The 19,394-nt window shown below is 46.1% G+C and overlaps 1 protein-coding gene across 1 annotated transcript in view; it reads right to left on the reverse strand.

Moving 5' to 3' along the window:
- The window catches only part of LOC143326776 (voltage-gated potassium channel subunit beta-2-like), a 168,111-nt gene that overhangs the window by 113,585 nt on the left and 35,132 nt on the right, over positions 1 to 19,394 (reverse strand). The window contains exon 3 of the mRNA XM_076740655.1: positions 2,595 to 2,638. Within this exon, the coding sequence (XP_076596770.1) occupies positions 2,595 to 2,638 (44 nt within the window). The remainder of the gene's footprint in view (positions 1 to 2,594; positions 2,639 to 19,394) is intronic.

Here is a 19,394-nt window from a genome sequence, read left to right on the forward strand (position 1 = left end):
GGCGCTCAAAGGACTTCATGACCACAGAGGTCAGGGCGACGGGTCTGAAGTCATTAAGTCCTGTGGTCCTTGGCTTCTTGGGAACAGGGATGATGGTTGAAGACTTGAAGCAGGCTGGCACGTGACATGTCTCCAGTGAGGTGTTAAAAATGTCTGTGAACACTGGGGACAGCTGATCAGCGCAGTGCTTCAAGGCAGATGGGGAGACAGAATCCGGTCCAGATGCTTTCCGGGGGTTCTGTCTCCTGAAGAGTCTGTTGACGTCCCTTTCATGGATGGAAAGAGTCGTCACTGAGGTGGGTGGGGAGGGGGAGGGGGGGGCCTTTAAGGTGGGCATTGGTGGAGGTGACTGGAGCTGGAGCTGTTCAGAGGTGTCGTGGGGGATGGTTGCTGGACTGTCCCTTTGTCTTTCAAAGCGGCAGTAGAACTGGTTCAGGTCGTTGGCTAGGCGTCGATCGTTGATGGAGTGGGGGGCTTTAGGCTTGAAGTTAGTGATCTGCCTGAGCCCTTTCCAGACAGACGCAGAGTCGTTAGCTGAGAATTGGTGTTGGAGCTTCTCAGAGTACAGCCGTTTAGCCTCTTTCACCGCCTTGCTAAACTTGTACTTCGACTCTTTGTATCTGTCTTTGTCCCCACTCCTGAAGGTTTCTTCCTTTGCCAACCTTAGCTGCCTGAGTTGGGCTGTGAACCAGGGTTTGTCATTGTTGTAACTCACCCTGGTACGTGATGGAACACAGCAGTCCTCACAGAAGCTGATGTAGGACGTCACAGTCTCCGTGTACTCATCCAGACTGTTGGTAGCAGTCCTGAACACATCCCAGTCAGTAGAGTCCAAACACGCCTGGAGATCCTCCACAGCCTCACTGGTCCACTTCCTTGATGTCCTCACTACAGGTTTGCAGAGCTTTAGTTTCTGCCTGTACGCAGGAATCAGGTGCACCATGACGTGGTCAGAGTGGCCCAGTGCAGCACGGGGGACGGCGTGATAAGCATCCCTGACGGTGGTGTAACAGTGATCCAGAATGTTCTCCTCTCTGGTCGGGCATTTGATAAACTGTCTGTATTTAGGGAGTTCGTGGGTGAGGTTACCTTTGTTAAAGTCGCCAAGGACAATAACTAAGGAGTCCGGGTTGGTCCGCTCCACACACAGTATCTGGTCCGCGAGCATACGCTGTGCGTCCTGCACGTTGGCTTGCGGCGGGATGTAAACGCCGACCAGAATGAATGAAGCGAACTCACGGGGTGAATAAAAAGAGTGAATGAGTGAGAAAAAGAACAGAGTAGGCAGGAGCTCTCATTCGTCGCGTATACTCCATGCGGTAGCCGACTGGAAGTCTCCTATGTTGTTTGATGTTTGTTTCCTCACCACAGGTTGCCTTGGTGACAGAGATCCCAGACTACAACCAAATGACCTTGCCGCTGGGAGGCGGTCACACTGCTACAGCTGCCCAAATGAGGCATTTCTGCCACAGCTATCCCTGTCATACTTTTAACCTGCATATCCTGACAATTACTATATTTACATTACATGACTTACTGTGCTACATGCAACATTACATGCTAACTCATTATATCTGTATCTTTTCACAAATCACAACCAATAGCACAAGTGACACTTTATCTTCCCTGAAACGTACAGATTTTTGCTCAGTTTTATAGTCATAATATACCTTGACTGCCATCTACTATAGGTAATACACTGACACTATTAATAAATACCTCATACAACCCCACATCGTCATTTTGCATCATCAATGCACTTTTTGTTTAAGAAAATATATATACGATATTATCAAGGTTGCCATCTCTCATGCTTTTGGCGTGAGGCACCCAGTCTCAGGTTTGGTTGCATTCTCACCACCAAAACTAATCTCATGCCGAGTTAGAGGGGGCCACAACACATTTCAGCACCAACATGGAAAAACATTACACTGAGTGCAACGGACACAGTTTGAATGGCTTTATGTGGCAGAGGCATGCATTCTCAGATGGTAAACGGACTGTATTTATATCACACCCTTCCAGTCTTACCAACCATTCAAACTGCTTTACAACATGAGCAAGATTCATACACATCCCAATCAGGATTTTTGGGTTTCAGTGTCTTGGCCAAGGATACTTCGATATGTGGACTGCAGGCCAAGTCAGGCTGTGTCCCCATTGTGTTTTCCCACTAAGGCCCAGATGTAGTCATCTTACAGGCACTTACTTGCAAAACAAATATTCGGGTGGAAACCTTCAACTTCAGTGTGTTCAATCTTCTATTACTCATTGCCAATAGCACTTAACTACTTGATTCTGCTGTGTTACCTTTCATAAGAGACCACAACCATGCATGTACTTCAAATAGTTCCAGAACAGCTTTCAATTTACTTTCAGTTTGCCTTGGATGGGTGTTTTAGGCTAATTTTACAAGAATTGGAAGGGGCTTTAACTGAAAAAATACTGATGGAAAAGAAAATAAAGCTGGTATGAAAATAAGTGATAAGTCAAAAGTGTTAACCTGCAAACCAAAGATCACTCAAATTTGTTTTGTGCTTATTCAGTTGTTTATACACTTCCATAGATAGTCATGGTCTTGTTGCCACACTCACCTAATCCAAGGCAGGACACCCTCAGTCCAGATTTGCCCAGATTTCTGTTGACCAAAAAAAAAAATAATAATAATTAATTAAAAAAAATAAATAAATCACAGGCCAGTTAACAAATTCTAAAGTATATATTATCAATATATTCTAAGAGCTACATAGCCCTTACCATTGTCTCCTGCAAAGCAGCACCATTGAATGTACCAGCCATTCAAATGAACTAAGTACATTCGCCATCACAGACACAGGATGTCTTGTTCACGGTACTGGTACCCAGAAGTTACCCGGTTGAGCTGTCAGAAGTCTCTGGACTGCATGCTGAGCCCCATAGAGCATGCACAGTATGCATTCATTTGGGAAATATCTTTATGGTGGGAAGTTATGTTTTTGGCTTCATGCACCGCAGAGCAACTTAATGGGAATAAACAAAGCCCCACCTCCATCACTGAATTCAGGAGTGACAAATTAAGGAGTTTAAAGGTTTATCAGATACCATAACACTGCACAACAGTTTATAAAACACAGAGCAAATTTTATCACTTTGCAACTATCATGGCAACACCTGTTTTATCTTTTGTTTTGATGCAAACGCAATGTCATAGTTTGTACTTGTTTCCTTGTGTGTTTTTTTTTTTTTTGCATGTTTTGGCTAATGGCTCTCTCTCTCTCTCTCTCCTCACCTGCAGTGGAGGTGTGGCCTGGTGATGCTGCAGGTCTCCAACACACCTGAGGCAGATCTCCACTGATTGCGCCTACTCTTAAGTAGCTTGGCAGCATTGCCACGCTGCCAGATTGTCGAAGCATTTCGCAGAGACTCTCCAGCCATTCTGTTTCCTTGTCATTGTGCCTTAGACCTAGACCTGTTCTTGTCGTTCTTGATTATTGTCTAGTAGCGCTAGTTTGGTTTGTTTTTGTATTTTGGTTTGTTACTTTTGTTTGTCCGTTGTTCTTAGCTCTCCTACCCGCTCGCCACAGTGTAGTGATTCCTTGTTTGTTTTGGCTGATTTTGTGTTCTTCTGTTTTCCTGAGATCAGATCGAGTAGTTAGTATTTTTTTCTGTTACAAGCTAGTGAGGTTTGTTTTCTCCTACCTGCTCGCCATGGTGTAGTGACGCTTTCGTTTTATTGGGCTGATTTTGTGTTCGAGTTTTTGGCATTGTTATTAAAATCGCTTGTTTATTTCGGCTCCTTGTTTTCCGGCTGTTTCTTCCGCTTCATTGGTCCAACTAAATACTGATTCTACGGAATCGTAACACGCAAGTGTCACATCATGTTTGCTCAACAGTCACGTAACATGCATGTTGTTCTGCATGTTAACACTACTCGTGACCATAAACCTGAAAAGACAAGTAGTTTAATGTCACTGTAGTTCAACCCGTTCTCATTCCCAGTTCAAATACCAACGTTTTTGTCACACCCCTCTGCATACAAACATACAAGGTACACTTTAGCAACAGTATGAGATGCCTGCCAGAAAGCCTTTCTAACACAGGTAGGTTGAGGAAAAGAACATGAATTGTATAATGCAGGAACATTTACATGTATACGTGATGTAAGTTAAGCATGTTATGTATGTGACCTAAGTTAGGAATTGCGCCTCTGACACAAGTGACATAACAGTGATCATTAATGCCAAGGGCAAAAGCTCCAGAAGCAGGGTATTTGAGTGCTCTTTTGGTAAGTATGATATCAACTAATGTGGAGTTACGACAGTTTTTAAAGTTGATTTGGTAGGTTTGTCTATGAGCTGAAAAAGATTAAATTCAAGGCACTGTTCTTTTGATTTGGTAGAGCTGTCGGTCCAGATCCCCAATTATTATTAACTCAGAGGAGGCATACAGTAACCAGAGCTTTGCAATGCCCTCCAAGGCTGAAGGGGGGTGATATATCTAACATTGGTCAAGTATCTGTATCTACCAAGATAAAGGCCCAACACAATATGTTCATACTTCTTCAGCTCTGAGTTCGAGGTGATTTCATGGACAGTAAGGCAGTCTTTTACATAGATCAGAACTCTGCCTCCCTCACTTCTTTGCTCACATCTAAAAGCGTTGTATCCGTTTATAGTAATGTCAGCATTTGGGATCTTAGGGGAAAGCCCTGTGTCAGTCAGAATGAACACATCTGGTGAGGATTCCCATACCAAACTATGCATATATTTAGTCTTTGGGAGCAGGCTTCTGATAGCTAGATAAAAGAGTTTCAGTCTGTGGCATAATTTAAAGGCCTGAGAAGTTTCAAGTGTGTAATATGCTTTAGAGGAAGTAAAAGGTGGATGGATGGGCACAATGGTTGCAGGGGGATAAATTAGGGTTTTGAAGGAGATGCAGATGGCCAGTTTTTTAAATACTGGAAATTGTGTGTACAATTGACCAATTTTAGAAAGAATTGTCTTATTGGGAGAATTTGCAGGATTGATAGAGGGCCCTGACTCCTCATGAGCAGTGGATTGGAATGTAGCAGAACTGACCTATAACTGACTTTGTTTCCCCCTTTTTGCATTCCTTCAGGAGAAATGGAGGCGTAAAACATCCCAACTTTTGAGAGCTATTGACCGTTTGAACTGTTTACAGGGAAGTGTTACTTCAGAGAGAGAGAAGATGTCTGGCTGTAGAACACCTTCTCACATTCCTTCAGGGGAGCAAGAGACGCAGACACTTCTACTTCAAAGGTTACCTTTCACCCAGGATGTTTTTCATGGGGATGCTAATTCTTTCTTAATAGCTCCATGAGAGATGAGGACAGTAAAACCGTCTGAATGGACAAGTGCCAGGTCTCAGAGGAACCTCCAAAATCCGATAATGCTGATGGGTTGTAAATTAGACATCCCTGAAGCAAACTGTTTTTGTATGTTTGTGTGCCTCTTTTCTATCACACCAGGATAATGAAATCTATATGTTTGAGTTAACTTTGGATGTTCTTACATTATTAAACCAGTAATCTGTATGATATCAATACTTTCCTGTGTTTCTAGCTTATAAAATGACAAAACTGTGATTTTATTTCTCCTAAAAAGTTTGTCTGAGTTTCTACCACGGAACCATACTGCCATCTAGAGACTCGTAGCGGTTAGATTGTATATGCTTGACATGAGACAGTTGTCTAATTCTGTTTAATACCTGCTTTAATTTAGTTATTTCTCTCAGCCCCCTAACATTCCAACTAGTGATTTTTATTGTAGACATATTGGTGTGTTAATCTTGTAAATAAGATGCAGTTCTGACTAACCAGATAGATCAAATGAGTAAACGAAGAGACTACTGGTAGAAGCCTTGATGACATACAGAAAAAACCTAAATACAAATAAACAACATTTAAAAAAGCCAGATATCTCCACCTCCCACCCCCCACACTTCCCCAACTGAAGTGTTTTAAAACCTGAACATTGAACCTTCCCCTTAATCCCTAACTTTCACTAAATAAATGAGGAACACTGATCCACATTTACAATGAGGAGCAGTTAGTTAGTCTACGTGGGTCTTTGGGCCTGTCGTCAAACGTGCACCACGCTTACAATCATCATAACTATTATTTATCCCCAAATATCCAAAAAGGGACGGATTTGTGTACATATAAAAAATAAAAATAATACTAAATTGAAATTAAAATTACCCCTCTACCTACCCCATTTCCAGACATCATTTTATGTAGACTAAAAAAAAGAACTTCACTAACTAAAAAAAAAGAGAGAGAAACGAGAAGAAATAGATAAAATAAAACTTTGTCTTTGTCATAGCAATAATAATAATAATAATAGTAATAATAATGACTCTCTCAATGTTAAACTCAAAAAATGGGGAGGGGGGGGCTAATTGAGATCATGCCCAGTTCACACTCCGTACAAATGTTCATACAAACAATATACAATAAACTTGAATCTTCATTAGAAAATACAAAAAACAAAAAACATAAGTGTGCTGGGCCAATTATAACACTCGCATTATCAGTCCCGTTAGTCCATCTCACTGTTACTGTGACTTTTACTGGTGTTACCTATCATCAGAGGCTGACTGTGCAGAACAGGGCTTATCCTTTAGGTTGAATCTCACGGTAGAATTCCTCTGCTTCACGCGGTGAAGAAAAGAGGAACAACTTGCCGTCATGGACCACTCTCATCTTGCAGGGATTTAGCTGGAATCCCCGAAATTTTCCCACCTCGTTGAACAACTTTCTGGCTGCGTTAAACTCCCGACGTTTCCGCATCGTTTCTGCTGAAAAGTCCTGTACCAGAGTGAGCTTAGCTCCATCGTGCAGGATGTTCTTCTGTGATGAAAGACGATAAACAGTCTCTCTATCCTGGAATTTCCAGAAGCGTATGAGAACGGCTCTGTGTTGGTTAGGCTTTGCTGGTGCCAGAGTGCGATGCACCCGCTCCAATACCGGGGTTTGGTCCGCGCTGAGCCCCAACCACTTCGGTAACATTTCCCGGATAAAATCCGGCAATGGTTGTGTACCCTCGGCGCCTTCTTTGAGACCGAACATACGCAGGTTCTTCCTCCTGCTTCGATTCTCCAAATCGTCAGACTTCATCTCCACATATGTCAGCCGTTTCACAGTTGAAGCCAACTCTGCCCGTACACTTTCCAGTTCCTCCTCTGCCACCATCACTCGGTTCTCCGCTTCCTCGATGCGTTTAGTGTGTTCCGATACGTCCTGTTTAACTTCAGCCACTTTGCCCTCAAGCGCCGTTATAGCACTAGTCACATCCCCGAGGCGGTTATTAATGCCATCCAGTTTTAGTCCAAACTCCGAGCGAAGTGACTTTAGTTCTTTTAGCACGTCTGCTATGTCGGCCATGTTGCTAACGCCGGTTTGCTGGGGTGAGGAGGCCTCTTTCTTGTTTTGAGCGGTCGACTTTCGGGCTCTGGTGAAAATGTCGCAGTCCTTAATCGCGTGAGATGTCGACATAGTTGACCCTGAGTTGAAATTTTGAATTTCAAGCCATTATCTGGGGAAAAAAAGGTTTTTTGTGCACGATTGCCCAGAGCCCCTCTTCTAAGCTGCCATCTTTGTCCGTTCACGTGACCCTCTCCCTTGACATGAGACAGTTATTATTGGTAACAATCATACTGATAATCATTTTGGCAAATACAGTCTGCCTTTCTTTATTTCTTTGTCCTTTTAAGTTAGTTATACCGCCTCTGTTCCCATCCATCCATCCATCCATCCATCCATCCATCCATTTTCTCCCGCTTATCCGGGGCCGGGTCGCGGGGGCAGCAGTCTGAGCAGGGACTTCCCTCTCCCTGGACAGGTCATCCGGGGGGATCTCGGGGCATTCCCAGGCCATCCAAGTCACTCCAGCGTGTCCTGGGTATTCCTCGGGGCCTCCTCCCGGTGGGGCATGCCTGGAACAACTCCCTGGGGAGGTGTCCAGGGGGCATCTGATAGAGATGCCCGAGCCACCTCAGCTGACTACTCTCGATGTGGAGGAGCAGCAACTCTACTCTGAGCTCCTCCCGGGTGACAGAGCTCCTCACCTTATCTCTAAGGGAGCGCCCCGCCACCCTGCGGAGGAAACTCATTTCAGCCGCTTGTATCTGGGACCTCGTTCTTTCGGTCATGACCCAAAGTTCATGACCATAAGTGAGGGTAGGAACGTAGATTGACCGGTAAATCGAGAGCTTTGCCTTTCAGCTCAGCTCCTTCTTCACCACGACAGACCGATACAGTGACCGCATTACTGTTGCCGCTGCACCGATCCGCCTGTCAATCTCGCTCCATTCGCTCCATTCTTCCCTCACTCGTGAACAAGATCCCAAGATACTTAAACTCCTCCACTTGAGGCAGGAACTCTCCCTCAACCCGGAGGGAGCAAGCCACCTTTTTCCGGTCGAGAACCATGGCCTTGGACTTGGAGCTGCTGACTCTCATCCAAGCTGCTTCACACTCGGCTGCGAACCGCCCCAGTGCATGCTGAAGGTCCTGGCTCGAGGGAGCCAACAAGACAACAATCCGCAAAAAGCAGAGACGAAATCTGCCGGCTCCCGAACTGAACCCCCTCCGGCCCCTGGCTGCGCCTAGAAATTCTGTCCATAAAAATAATGAACAGAACCGGTGACAAAGGGCAGAGTCCAACATGCACCAGGAACAGGTCCAACTTACTGCCGGCAATGCAGACCAAGCTCCTGCTCCGGTTGTACAGGGACTGTACAGCCCTCAGCAGAGGGCCTCCAACCCCATACTCCCGGAGCACCTCCCATAGAATGACGAGTGACATGGTCGAGTGCCTGTCCCCAGTCGAGGTCAACAGCTCCCCACCTCCACTGTAAACAGTGTTGACAGAGAGCTGCTTCCCTTTCCTGAGGCGCGAACGGTTTGCCAGAATTTCTTCGAGGCCGACCGGTAGTCCTCCTCCATGGCCTCCCCGAACTCCTCCCAGACCCGAGTTTTTGCTTCTACAACCGCCCGAGCTGCCGCACTCTTGGCCTGCCGGTACCCGTCAGCTGCCTCAGGAGTCCCATGAGCCAACCAGGCCCAATAGGACTTCTTCAGCTTGACGGCATCCCTTATTTCCAGTGTTCACCACCAGGTTCTGGGATTGCCACCACGACAGGCACCAGCGACTTTACGGCCACAGCTACGGACGGCTGTATCAACAATGGAAGTGGAGAACATGGTCCATTCGGACTCAATGTCTCCAACCTCCCTCGGAATCTGGTCGAAGCTCTCCCGGAGGTGGGAGTTGAAGACCTCCCTGACAGCGGGTTCCGCCAGACATTCCCAACAGACCCTCACAGTACGATTGGGTCCACCAAGTCTGTCCTGTTTCATCCCCTGCCAGCGGTTCCAGCTCACCACCAGGTGATGATCAGTTGACAGCTCAGCCCCTCTCTTCGCCCAAGTGTCCAAGACATACCGCCGAAGGTCAAGTTGATCATTGACCTCCAGCCTAGGGTGTCCTGGTGCCACATGCACTGATGGACATCCTTATGCTTGAACATGGTGTTCATTATGGACAAACTGTGACTAGCACAGAAATCCAATAATAGAACACCGCTCAGGTTCAGATCGGGGAGGCCGTTCCTCCCAGTCACACCCCTCCAAGTATCACTGTCACTACCAGGGTTCTAAATTAACACCCGCCAACCCGCCAAATGCGGGTTAAAATTCATATTGGCGGGTGTAAATAAAAACTTACTAGCCAATTTGGCCGGTAATGCATTAGGCAATCATGTCAGTCAGAGCCGCTCTACAGTTCTTGGTCATTTGTCCCCCGGACAGTCCGTCCTACATTTCCCATGAACACTGTCGTAATGCTACGTGATGACGTACAAGACGCCCATTGGCTGTGCGCAGGCACACTACAGTTTGTAGTGCAACCGGCGCGAGAAACCACGGAAACGCAAACACAAAGAAGAAGAAGAAGAATGAACGGCGGCGTATAAACTGTAAAAAAGGAGACTGAGCTAGCTAAAAGTAAAAAGTAAAGTTAAACTAAATGCGTGGTTGGGACAGACGTCTGGGGGCGAGAAGAGGAAGGAGGCAGGGGATGAGAATGTCGACAAAGCGTGCGAAACGAAGAAAAGAAAGTTTAACGCTAAATGGCTGACAGGTCGTGAATGGCTTGTGTTTGATCACGAAAATGCCGTCATGTTTTGTAAGGATTGCCGCATGTACACGAAAGAAAAAAACAAGACGAATAATTTTGTGGTGGGGACTAATAATTTTAAAGTCGAGGCAGTAAAGGACCATGAGAGTGCCCGAAGTCATCAGGAAAGCCTAAGGAGTCTGCAATACTGACTGCTGCACTATTTGTGTTTTCTAGTTGTACATACATAATTCAATTTATTACCAATGCAATTTTTTGCAAGTGTTTAAGTCATGGCTGTTACTTATATATATTTCTTATTAAAGAAGGAAAGCAGAAACACTTAAAGTTGAAAGGAAAAATACATTTTATTAGGAATGTAATGATACTAAATAATGGAAAAATGTCTTTTATAAAATAATAAATCTGACAGCATTTTTTGTTTGTATAAATTAAATGTTTGCACTTTCTGTGTATATTTTGTTTCATGTGTTGTACTTTCTGTGCATTTTTCATGCCAACAATGTAAATAAAATGATCAAATGCATGCAGTGGCACTCATAATCTCTCTTATTTTCACCGGGAAAAAATTTGGCTAGTGGAAATTCTGATTGGCTGGTAACTTTAGAAGGTTCTAAATTAACTTTTTTTTTAGGTTTTAAATTAACTTTTTTGATCACCAGCCAATGTGGCTGGTGATCAAAAAAGTTAATTTAGAACCCTGGTCACTACCCACATGAGCATTGAAGTCCCCCAGCAGAACGATGGAGTCCTCGGTTGGAGCACTTTCCAGTACCCCTCACAGGGACTCCAAGAAGGCCGGGTACTCTACACTGCTGTTCGGCCCGTAGGCCGAAACAACAGTGAGAGACCTATCCCCGACCCGAAGGCGCAGGGAAGCCACCCTCTCACTCAGTGGGGAGAACTCCAACACATGGCGGCTGAGCTGGGGGGCTATAAGCAAGCCCACACCAGCTCGACGCCTCTCAAAGCGGGCAACTCCAGAGTAGAAGAGAGTGCAGTCTCAAGGAGTTGGGTTCCAGAGACCAGACTGTGTGTGGAGGTGAGCCCGACTATCTGTAGTCGGTACCGCTCAACCTCCTGCGCTAGCTTTGGCTTCCCCCCCCCCCCCCCAGCAAGGTGACATTCCATGTCCCCATAGCCAGAGTCATCGTCCAGGGTTTGGGTCACTGGGGCCCCCGCCCACGACTGCCACCCATAACACAAAGCACCGGCCCCTTCTGATCCTTCCTGCTGGTGGTGGGCCTACAGGAAGGCGGACCCACGTCGCTCCTTTGGGCTGCGCCCGGCCACCAGGTGCTCGCCTGCAAGCCCCAACCCAAGGCCTGGCTCCAGGGTGGGGCCCCGGTGACATCAATCCGGGTGACATAAGCATCCTTGTTGTTTTTTCTTTCATAGGGGCTTTTGAACCGACCCGTCACCTAGAACCTGTTTACCTTGGGAGACCCTACCAGGGGCATTAAGCCCCGGACAACAAAGCCACTAGGATCATTCGGGTAGACAAACTATTCCACCACGATAAGGTGTCGGTTCAAGGAGGAGCCAGTCCTGCATTTTTCCCAGTGTCTATGAGTTTGATCCATGTGCCATCTTGGAATGGACTACTTTCATTGGGATTATTCCTTCTTATTCCTTCTTATTTCCTTCTTCTGTAACTCTATAAAAGTTAATTTTGTTTTGTGTCTACTTTCTTCTCTTTTCTTTTCTTTTCTTTTCTGAACTGCTAAACTCAAAATTGCAACCTGACCAGAGAAGGACCAATGGGACATTATTACTTGCTTGGAGGTGGTTAAGGACATGAAATCCTCTGTAGATTATGATTCTTTTTGTCTGAGTAGTGCTTTGGACTTGGAATGAAGGCCATAGCATCATTTCAACTCACTATCCACTCAAAGCCCTGGTTTCAGGAACCTCCAAGTGTGGGAGCATTATAAATGGAATTAACAATCTTCTAAAGACCATGCTGGATAATCTGGATTCCTCCAGTGGCCACCATGCTGGGTTTAGCATGGACCCCCATCAGCCCTCACGATCCCAACTATCAGCCCAAGCCTCAGCCCCAGGTCCCCAGCCATCTATCCACTCCCTAGTAACTTCCAGTATGTTCCTTGGCTTGCTAAGCACAAGCCAGTTCCTGTTCTCGAGTCAGCTAGTCACCAGCCTCCTAACATGTCCTGTTCCTTTGTTGGCTCCTCCTCCTCTCACAATTCCCAGACATTTCCTTTCTGGGGGATCCATCCAGCTCCCTGGTCTCTGCTGGACCTTGCTCAAGAGCCAGACAGTGTCCTGCTAGACTACTATCCTTGAGCTGATTGACCAGTTGGCTAGGCACTTCCCTGCCTGATCCTGCCCTGGAGCTACCTTCTGGGGTGCCTTCCAGAACAAAGTGTGGCTCCTGCCAACATCATGCCTTTCTGCTGCCTGGCTCCATATCCTCACCACTACACAATGTCATGGAGGTCCCACTGCCCAGTGCCATGGAACTTCCTGGCTGACATCTTTCCTGGTTCCCAGTTGGCAGTCCAGCCAACACCTCCTCCTGATTCCCACCTGTTTTTGAGCTACAACGATCCCCTGAGCCAGAGCTGCCACTGGTTTCTGTGCTGCAGCAATCCACCAAGCCAGAACTTCAGCTCTGACCAGTTTGAGAGCTGTCACTGGTGCCAGTGCTGCTTAAATTTTTTGGGGGGGCTTTTTGGTTCGCTCACGTGAGTTTTGTATTCTTCTCCAACAGTGATTTGTTGTTCTCTTTTGTTTGCTGAGTTTTTCCCCCAGCGGTGATTTTTGGTTTTTGTCTGCCTGAGCTGCATTTTTCCATAACAGTGATTTTTTGTTCTCTTCAATTTTGGTTGCTGAGTTTGATGCCCCAGCGGTGATTTTTGGTTATTTGTCTGCCTGTGCTGCATTTTTCCCTGATGGTGATTTTTGGTTGTTGTTGATTTTTTTTTTTTTTTTAAATCAATAAACTGTGTTAAACTCTCTCTGCATTCTGGGTCCTCGCCTTCCTTGGGTCCTTCATAGTGCTGTCATGTATAGGGTTGGGAATCGAGAACCGGTTCCTGTAGAGAACCGGTTCCGTGTGTTTCAATTCCATGGAATCGTTTGGCAGTTTATCTAGCGATTCTCTTATCGATTCCAACCAGCACGAATCTCACGTAATTTAAGTTGTAAGTTACGCACACTCAATTCCAGAAAGCACTTATGTGATTAAGTTACGCCGGTTTAGCACGTGCATTGCAGTTGTAAACAACAATGGCGCCCACCAGGCTCAAACGCTCCAAAGTTTGGCTTCACTTCACCAAGAAAGATGGCAACAAGGCGACTTGCAGTCATTGCAAAGTGGAGATAACAGCGTTGGGAGGGAACACGACTAACATGCAGAAACATTTGCGCACAAAACATGCAATAATGTTAAACGAGTGTCGTGTTTTTGACGCGCTTCGGACTGATGGAGCTCAACCCAGCAGTAGCCAAGCTATGATCACCTCTGCGGTTACTACGGAAGGCAACTCTGGTAAGTAGCTATCCCACTGCCTATGTGCTTCTTTGTAAAACATGCTATAACATTAACGCTATGCTATTAAACGAATGCCTTCTGCATTACATTTAGAAGATGACCGTGACGAGAGAGAGAGTCTGGCTGGCTCAGAGGCTGGCAGCACTCGCTCCTGCTCACTACCTGCTCTAGCTTCTCCTTTCGTCGAGGCAGGCAAAAGTAAAATGCCCCAGGCCAGGGTAGACGAATGTCACCGAGCAGTCACTAAGTTTGTTGTGAAAGGCTTGCACCCATTTGCTACAGTAGATGCCCCTGAATTTCGGTAGGTGAATGTACTCAATTGTGGAGGAAATATTCAATTTAGACAATATGACTTGGCACAATTAGAGGACCTCCACGTTAACAAGATGTTTCACTCATTCATTTTCATTATATATTTTCTAGGGAGATGACCAAGATTCTCAACCCAAAGTACAAAGCCCCAAACAGAGAGAGCTTAACTAACCACTTGATCCCTGCTTGGTATGCTGTTGAAAAGGGAAATCTGATCTCTGAGCTGAAACAAGTGTCGAAGGCAGCCATCACTGCTGATGGATGGACAAGTTTTAGTCAAGATCATTATCTCACAGTTACTCTGCACTATGTAAGAAATGGCCAGGCTAAGGAAAAGGTGCTTAAAACCAAAGCCGTGTACCAAGCTCAGACAGGCTCAGCTGTAGCGGAGGAGATTGATGACATCCTTGAGGAATATGGTGTCAGGGAAAAGGTTGTGGCAGCTACTGTCGACAATGCATCAAACATGGATGTAGCTATCAAAAAGCTGCAAATTGTGAAATTTCCATGTTTTGCTCATACACTCAACCTGGGAGCGCAGAAGCTGTACAATTGCACTGTGATTTCCAACTGGGCAGCACGAGTTTGCGCAGTCATTGTTTGGATGAAGAGGTCCCACATGGCAAAAGTTGTACTTAAAGAGAAACAAGACTTACTCAGTAAGATACTCTCATTGCATTGCAAGCAATATATATGTACATGAAAATATAGATATATAGGTATGTGTACATGTAAATTATTAGATCATGATGAAATTAAATTCAGAATATAACATAAATATTTACATTGTGTATGTGTTAACCCTCAGAGCTGCCCAAGCACATGCTCCTCCTGGATGTAAGGACCAGATGGAATTCTCTGTATTTGATGATGGAGAGATTCTGTGAGCAGTTTCCTGCTATCCAGGCTGCAGCCGTAGACCCACGGATAAGAAAGCCCATGGAAAAGGAAAGGTAATAGATATTTTTTTAAATGATAACGTGCTTTGTTTTAAAGTCGGACTAGTTTTGTTTTTGTTTATTTATGCTACATACATCTTTTGCTGTTTTGTTTATAATGCAGGCTGGCCAAAATAGGCAATGAGGACTTAAGAAAAGCAGAGGAGTTTGTGCTGCTCATGCGGAAGCATTACACCTCCACACTGGCAGTCTCCAGCGACAAAGGTCCGACCTGTGGTGAGATCTTGCCCATCTTGCAGAAGCTGGAGCAACACTACACTGTGCAGGAAGGTGACTCTGCCTTCACAAGGAGCATCAAGGAGAACATCTGGAATGATCTTTCCAAACGCTACCAGGTACATTATTTCTCTTAAATGAAATAAGAGCAGTAAATAATTCAGGATAGTCTAATGTCATCCTGTCCTCCTTTCTCATGTCCTCCTTTTTGAAATTTAAGGGAACTGATATCCAGAGATTCCTGGAGGAGGCCACCAGCTTGGACCCCCGATTTAAATCCAAAGTGAATAATGATGAAGTCTGGGACAGGATCAGGGAAGCAGCAATGACTGCAAACACAGTGGCAGCAACAGATGAGGTATTTGAATTTGTCTATGTTTTTCGATTGCATTTGATTACATTGTGAGAGTGAGACCTTTCATCTGTGGCTCTGTATTAAAAGTTAATTATGTGTTTATGTCAATTCTCAAGCTCCCGGAGCAAGGAGAGGCACAGAGGGAAGGCTGTGAAGATGGAGAGGAGGAAGAAGTAGAGGAAGACTATGTAAGGTTAACTAATTTATTTGTGATGACCACTGGATAATGATGTTATGTCATGGATTATTGAGTGATATAAATATATATATATATTTGCTTCATGTTCATTTAATTTCAGGCACTGCCACCACCAGTAAAGCAGAAAAAGACAGCCTTGGAGGAACTCTTTGAAGAGGAGGACAACGAGCTGCAGTCATTTCAAAAATCGCAGCCCCTTCTTTCCCTGGCCCAGAGAGTGGATCAGGAGATCCAGCTATACAGAAGCTTGCCCTCCATCCCCTGCAAGGATAGTGCCACACTGTGGTGGTGGAACAAGAAAGTCAGTCAGGTAGTCCACAATCCAGGACACTAGGGCGGCATCCACCTGCATAGCTGTCAGTTTGTCTGTCAGACAGAGTGGTCTGCAACACTGGGGCCCCACAGGGTACTGTTCTCTCTCCCTTCCTCTTCACCCTCTACACCACGGACTTCAACTATTGCACAGAGACCTGCCACCTTCAGAAGTTTTCTGATGACTCTGCGATAGTTGGATAAAAAAGGGTGATGAGGATGAGTACAGGGCTGCTGTGGACAACTTTGTCACATGGTGTGAGCAGAACCATCTGCAACTAAATGTGGCAAAGACTAAGGAACTGGTAGTGGACCTGAGGAGAACCAAGGCACCAGTGACCACTGTTTCCATCCAGGGGGTCAGAGTGGACATTGTTGAGGACTACAAGTACCCGGGGGTACATATTGACAATACACTTGACTGGGCAAAGAACACTGACGCTCTCTACAGGAAGGGCCAGAGTCCTCTCTATTTTCTGAGGCAACTGAGGTCATTCAACATCTGCTGGACTATGCTCGGGATCTTCTATGAGTCTGTGGTGGCAAGTGCTATTCTCTATGCTGTTGCGTGCTGGGGCAGCAGGCTGAGGACAGACTCAACAAACTGATCCGCAAGGCCAGTGACGTTGTGGGGATGGAGTGTGACTCTCTGACGGTGGTGTCAGAGAGGAGGATGCTGACTAAGGTACGGACTATCTTGGGCAACGTCTCACACCCACTTCATGATGTGCTGGCCAGGCACAGGAGTATGTTCAGTGAAAGACTCATCCCACCAAAACTCAAGACTGAATGCCACAGGAAATCATTCCTGCCTGTGGCCATCAACCTGTACAACTCCTCCCTCTGAATGGCCCTTGGACTTTTCACTGCCTGATATTATATTATACTGATACCCTATTTGACCAACTCCTCCTTGAACTGGAGGTGGAGGAGGAGCTTAATGCCCCTGGTAGGGTCTCCCCAGGCAAACAGGTTCTAGGTGATGGGTCAGACTAAGAGCGGTTCAAAAGCCCCTATGGAAGCCGGAAAAACAAGGACGTTCACGTCACCGGGATTGGCGTCACCGGGGCCCCACCCTGGAGCCGGCCTGGGGTTGGGGCTCGCAGGCGAGTGCTTGGTGGCCGGGTCTTTGCCCACGGGAACTGGCCGGGCACAGCCCGAAGGAGTGACATGGGCCCGCCTTCCCATAGGCCCACCACCTGCAGGAAGGGCCAGAAGGGGCCGGTGCATTGCGTTATGGGTGGTAGTCGTGGGCGGGGGCCCCGACGACCCAAACCCTAGACAACGACTCTGGCTATACCAGCTCTATACCCTCCACAGGGTGCTTGAGGGTTCATGGGAGTTTGCCCAACCAGTACACATGTGTTTTGTGGACTTGGAGAAGGCATTTGACCGTGTCCCTCACGTCATTCTGGGGGAGGTGCTCCGGGAGTATGGGGTTGGAGGCCCTCTGCTGAGGGCTGTACAGTCCCTGTACAACCGGAGCAGGAGCTTGGTCCGCATTGCCGGCAGCAAGTCGGACCTGTTCCTGGTGCATGTTGGACTCTGCCAGGGCTGCCCTTTGTCACCGGTTCTGTTCATTATTTTTATGGACAGAATTTCTAGGCGCAGCCAGGGACCGGAGGGGGTTCAGTTCGAGAGCCGGCAGATTTCGTCTCTGCTTTTTGTGGATGATGTTGTCTTGTTGGCTCCCTCCAGCCAGGACCTTCAGCATGCACTGGGGCAGTTCGCAGCCGAGTGTGAAGCAGTTGGGATGAGAGTCAGCACCTCCAAGTCCGAGGCCATGGTTCTCAACCGGAAAAAGGTGGTTTGCTCCCTCTGGGTTGGAGGAGAGTTCCTGCCTCAAGTGGAGGAGTTTAAGTATCTTGGGATCTTGTTCACGAGTGAGGGGAGAATGGAGCGTGAGATTGACAGACGGATCGGTGCAGCGGCAGCAGTAACGCGGTCGCTGTATCGGTCTGTCGTGGCGAAGATTTACCGGTCAATCTACGTTCCTACCCTCACCTATGGTCATGAACTTTGGGTCATGACCGAAAGAACGAGGTCCCAGATACAAGCGGCTGAAATAAGTTTCCTCCGCAGGGTGGCAGGGCGCTCCCTTAGAGATAGGGTGAGGAGCTCTGTCACCCGGGAGGAGCTCAGAGTAGAGTCGCTGCTCCTCCACATCGAGAGTAGTCAGCTGAGGTGGCTCGGGCATCTCTACCGGATGCCCCCTGGACGCCTCCCTAGGGAGGTGTTTCAGGCATGCCCCATTGGGAGGAGGCCCCGAGGAAGACCCAGGACACGCTGGAGTGACTATGTCACTCGGTTGGCCTGGGAACGCCTCAGGGTCCTCCCGGATGAGCTGGAGGAAGTGTCCAGGGATAGGGAAGTTTGGGCGTCCCTGCTCAGACTACTGCCCCCGCGACCCGGCCCCGGATAAAGTGGGTGAAAATGGATGGATTTTGCACATCCTCTGTATATACTCTGTTTATTTTTCTCAGTATATACATTTTGTTATATATATATATATATATATAGTGCAATAGTACAAACACTGTATTCATTATCCATATTGACTCATGCGATTCGATTTGTATTTTCTCAAGCGCAATTCAACATATGGCATTGGTAGATTTTCACAAAATGGCAACAGTCTTTTTATAATCTGTACATAAAGTACATATACATAGTTGATTTTTAAATTTTTTTTATTTTTTTAATCCTGCGTCCTTTTTTTATCTTGATCAATAAAGTTTCATCTTAACTCCTGTTAAATGCAGAGCAGTTTGCATCTGTAACCCACCATTTGAATAAATGTAAACTCACTGGAATATACATGTCATCATTTGGAAATAAATGTCTAATTTACAACCCATATATCTACGTGGCTGACAAGGGCAAACACACCACAAACGGCAAAATGCTGCAAATACAGGAATGATGCAAAACCAAAAACACACAAACACATAAAACAAATGCAACAGAAAAACGCTGCAAGAGGAAAATGCTGCTTCACAGAAACGAAGCAGAAGCAAAAACTTACAAACCCACAAAACAAATCTGAAAGAAAAATGCTGCAAACATCAAAAAATACACAAAACCCCAAAACAACCACAAGAGAGAAATGCTGCAAATTCACTCCACAAAATGGAAGTGCGCCAGGCCACTAGGGGGACTTGACGTGAGGGATGGACCGGTCCTGTGGGACCAGACCCTCTTGAAAGACATGAAGAAGAAGAAGAAGAAGAAGAAGAAGAAGATTTTTACAAACACACTTTAATCTCATTCACAACATCAATTTACACATATGTCATTAGGAAAGTGCTTAAGTACTTAAATTACAAAAATCATTAATAAAATAAGAAAAAGATACATCAATGAAACATTCCACCAACCAGAAAAT

Source organism: Chaetodon auriga, chromosome 10 (genome assembly GCF_051107435.1).
Source record: "Chaetodon auriga isolate fChaAug3 chromosome 10, fChaAug3.hap1, whole genome shotgun sequence".
Classification (NCBI taxonomy): domain Eukaryota; kingdom Metazoa; phylum Chordata; class Actinopteri; order Chaetodontiformes; family Chaetodontidae; genus Chaetodon; species Chaetodon auriga.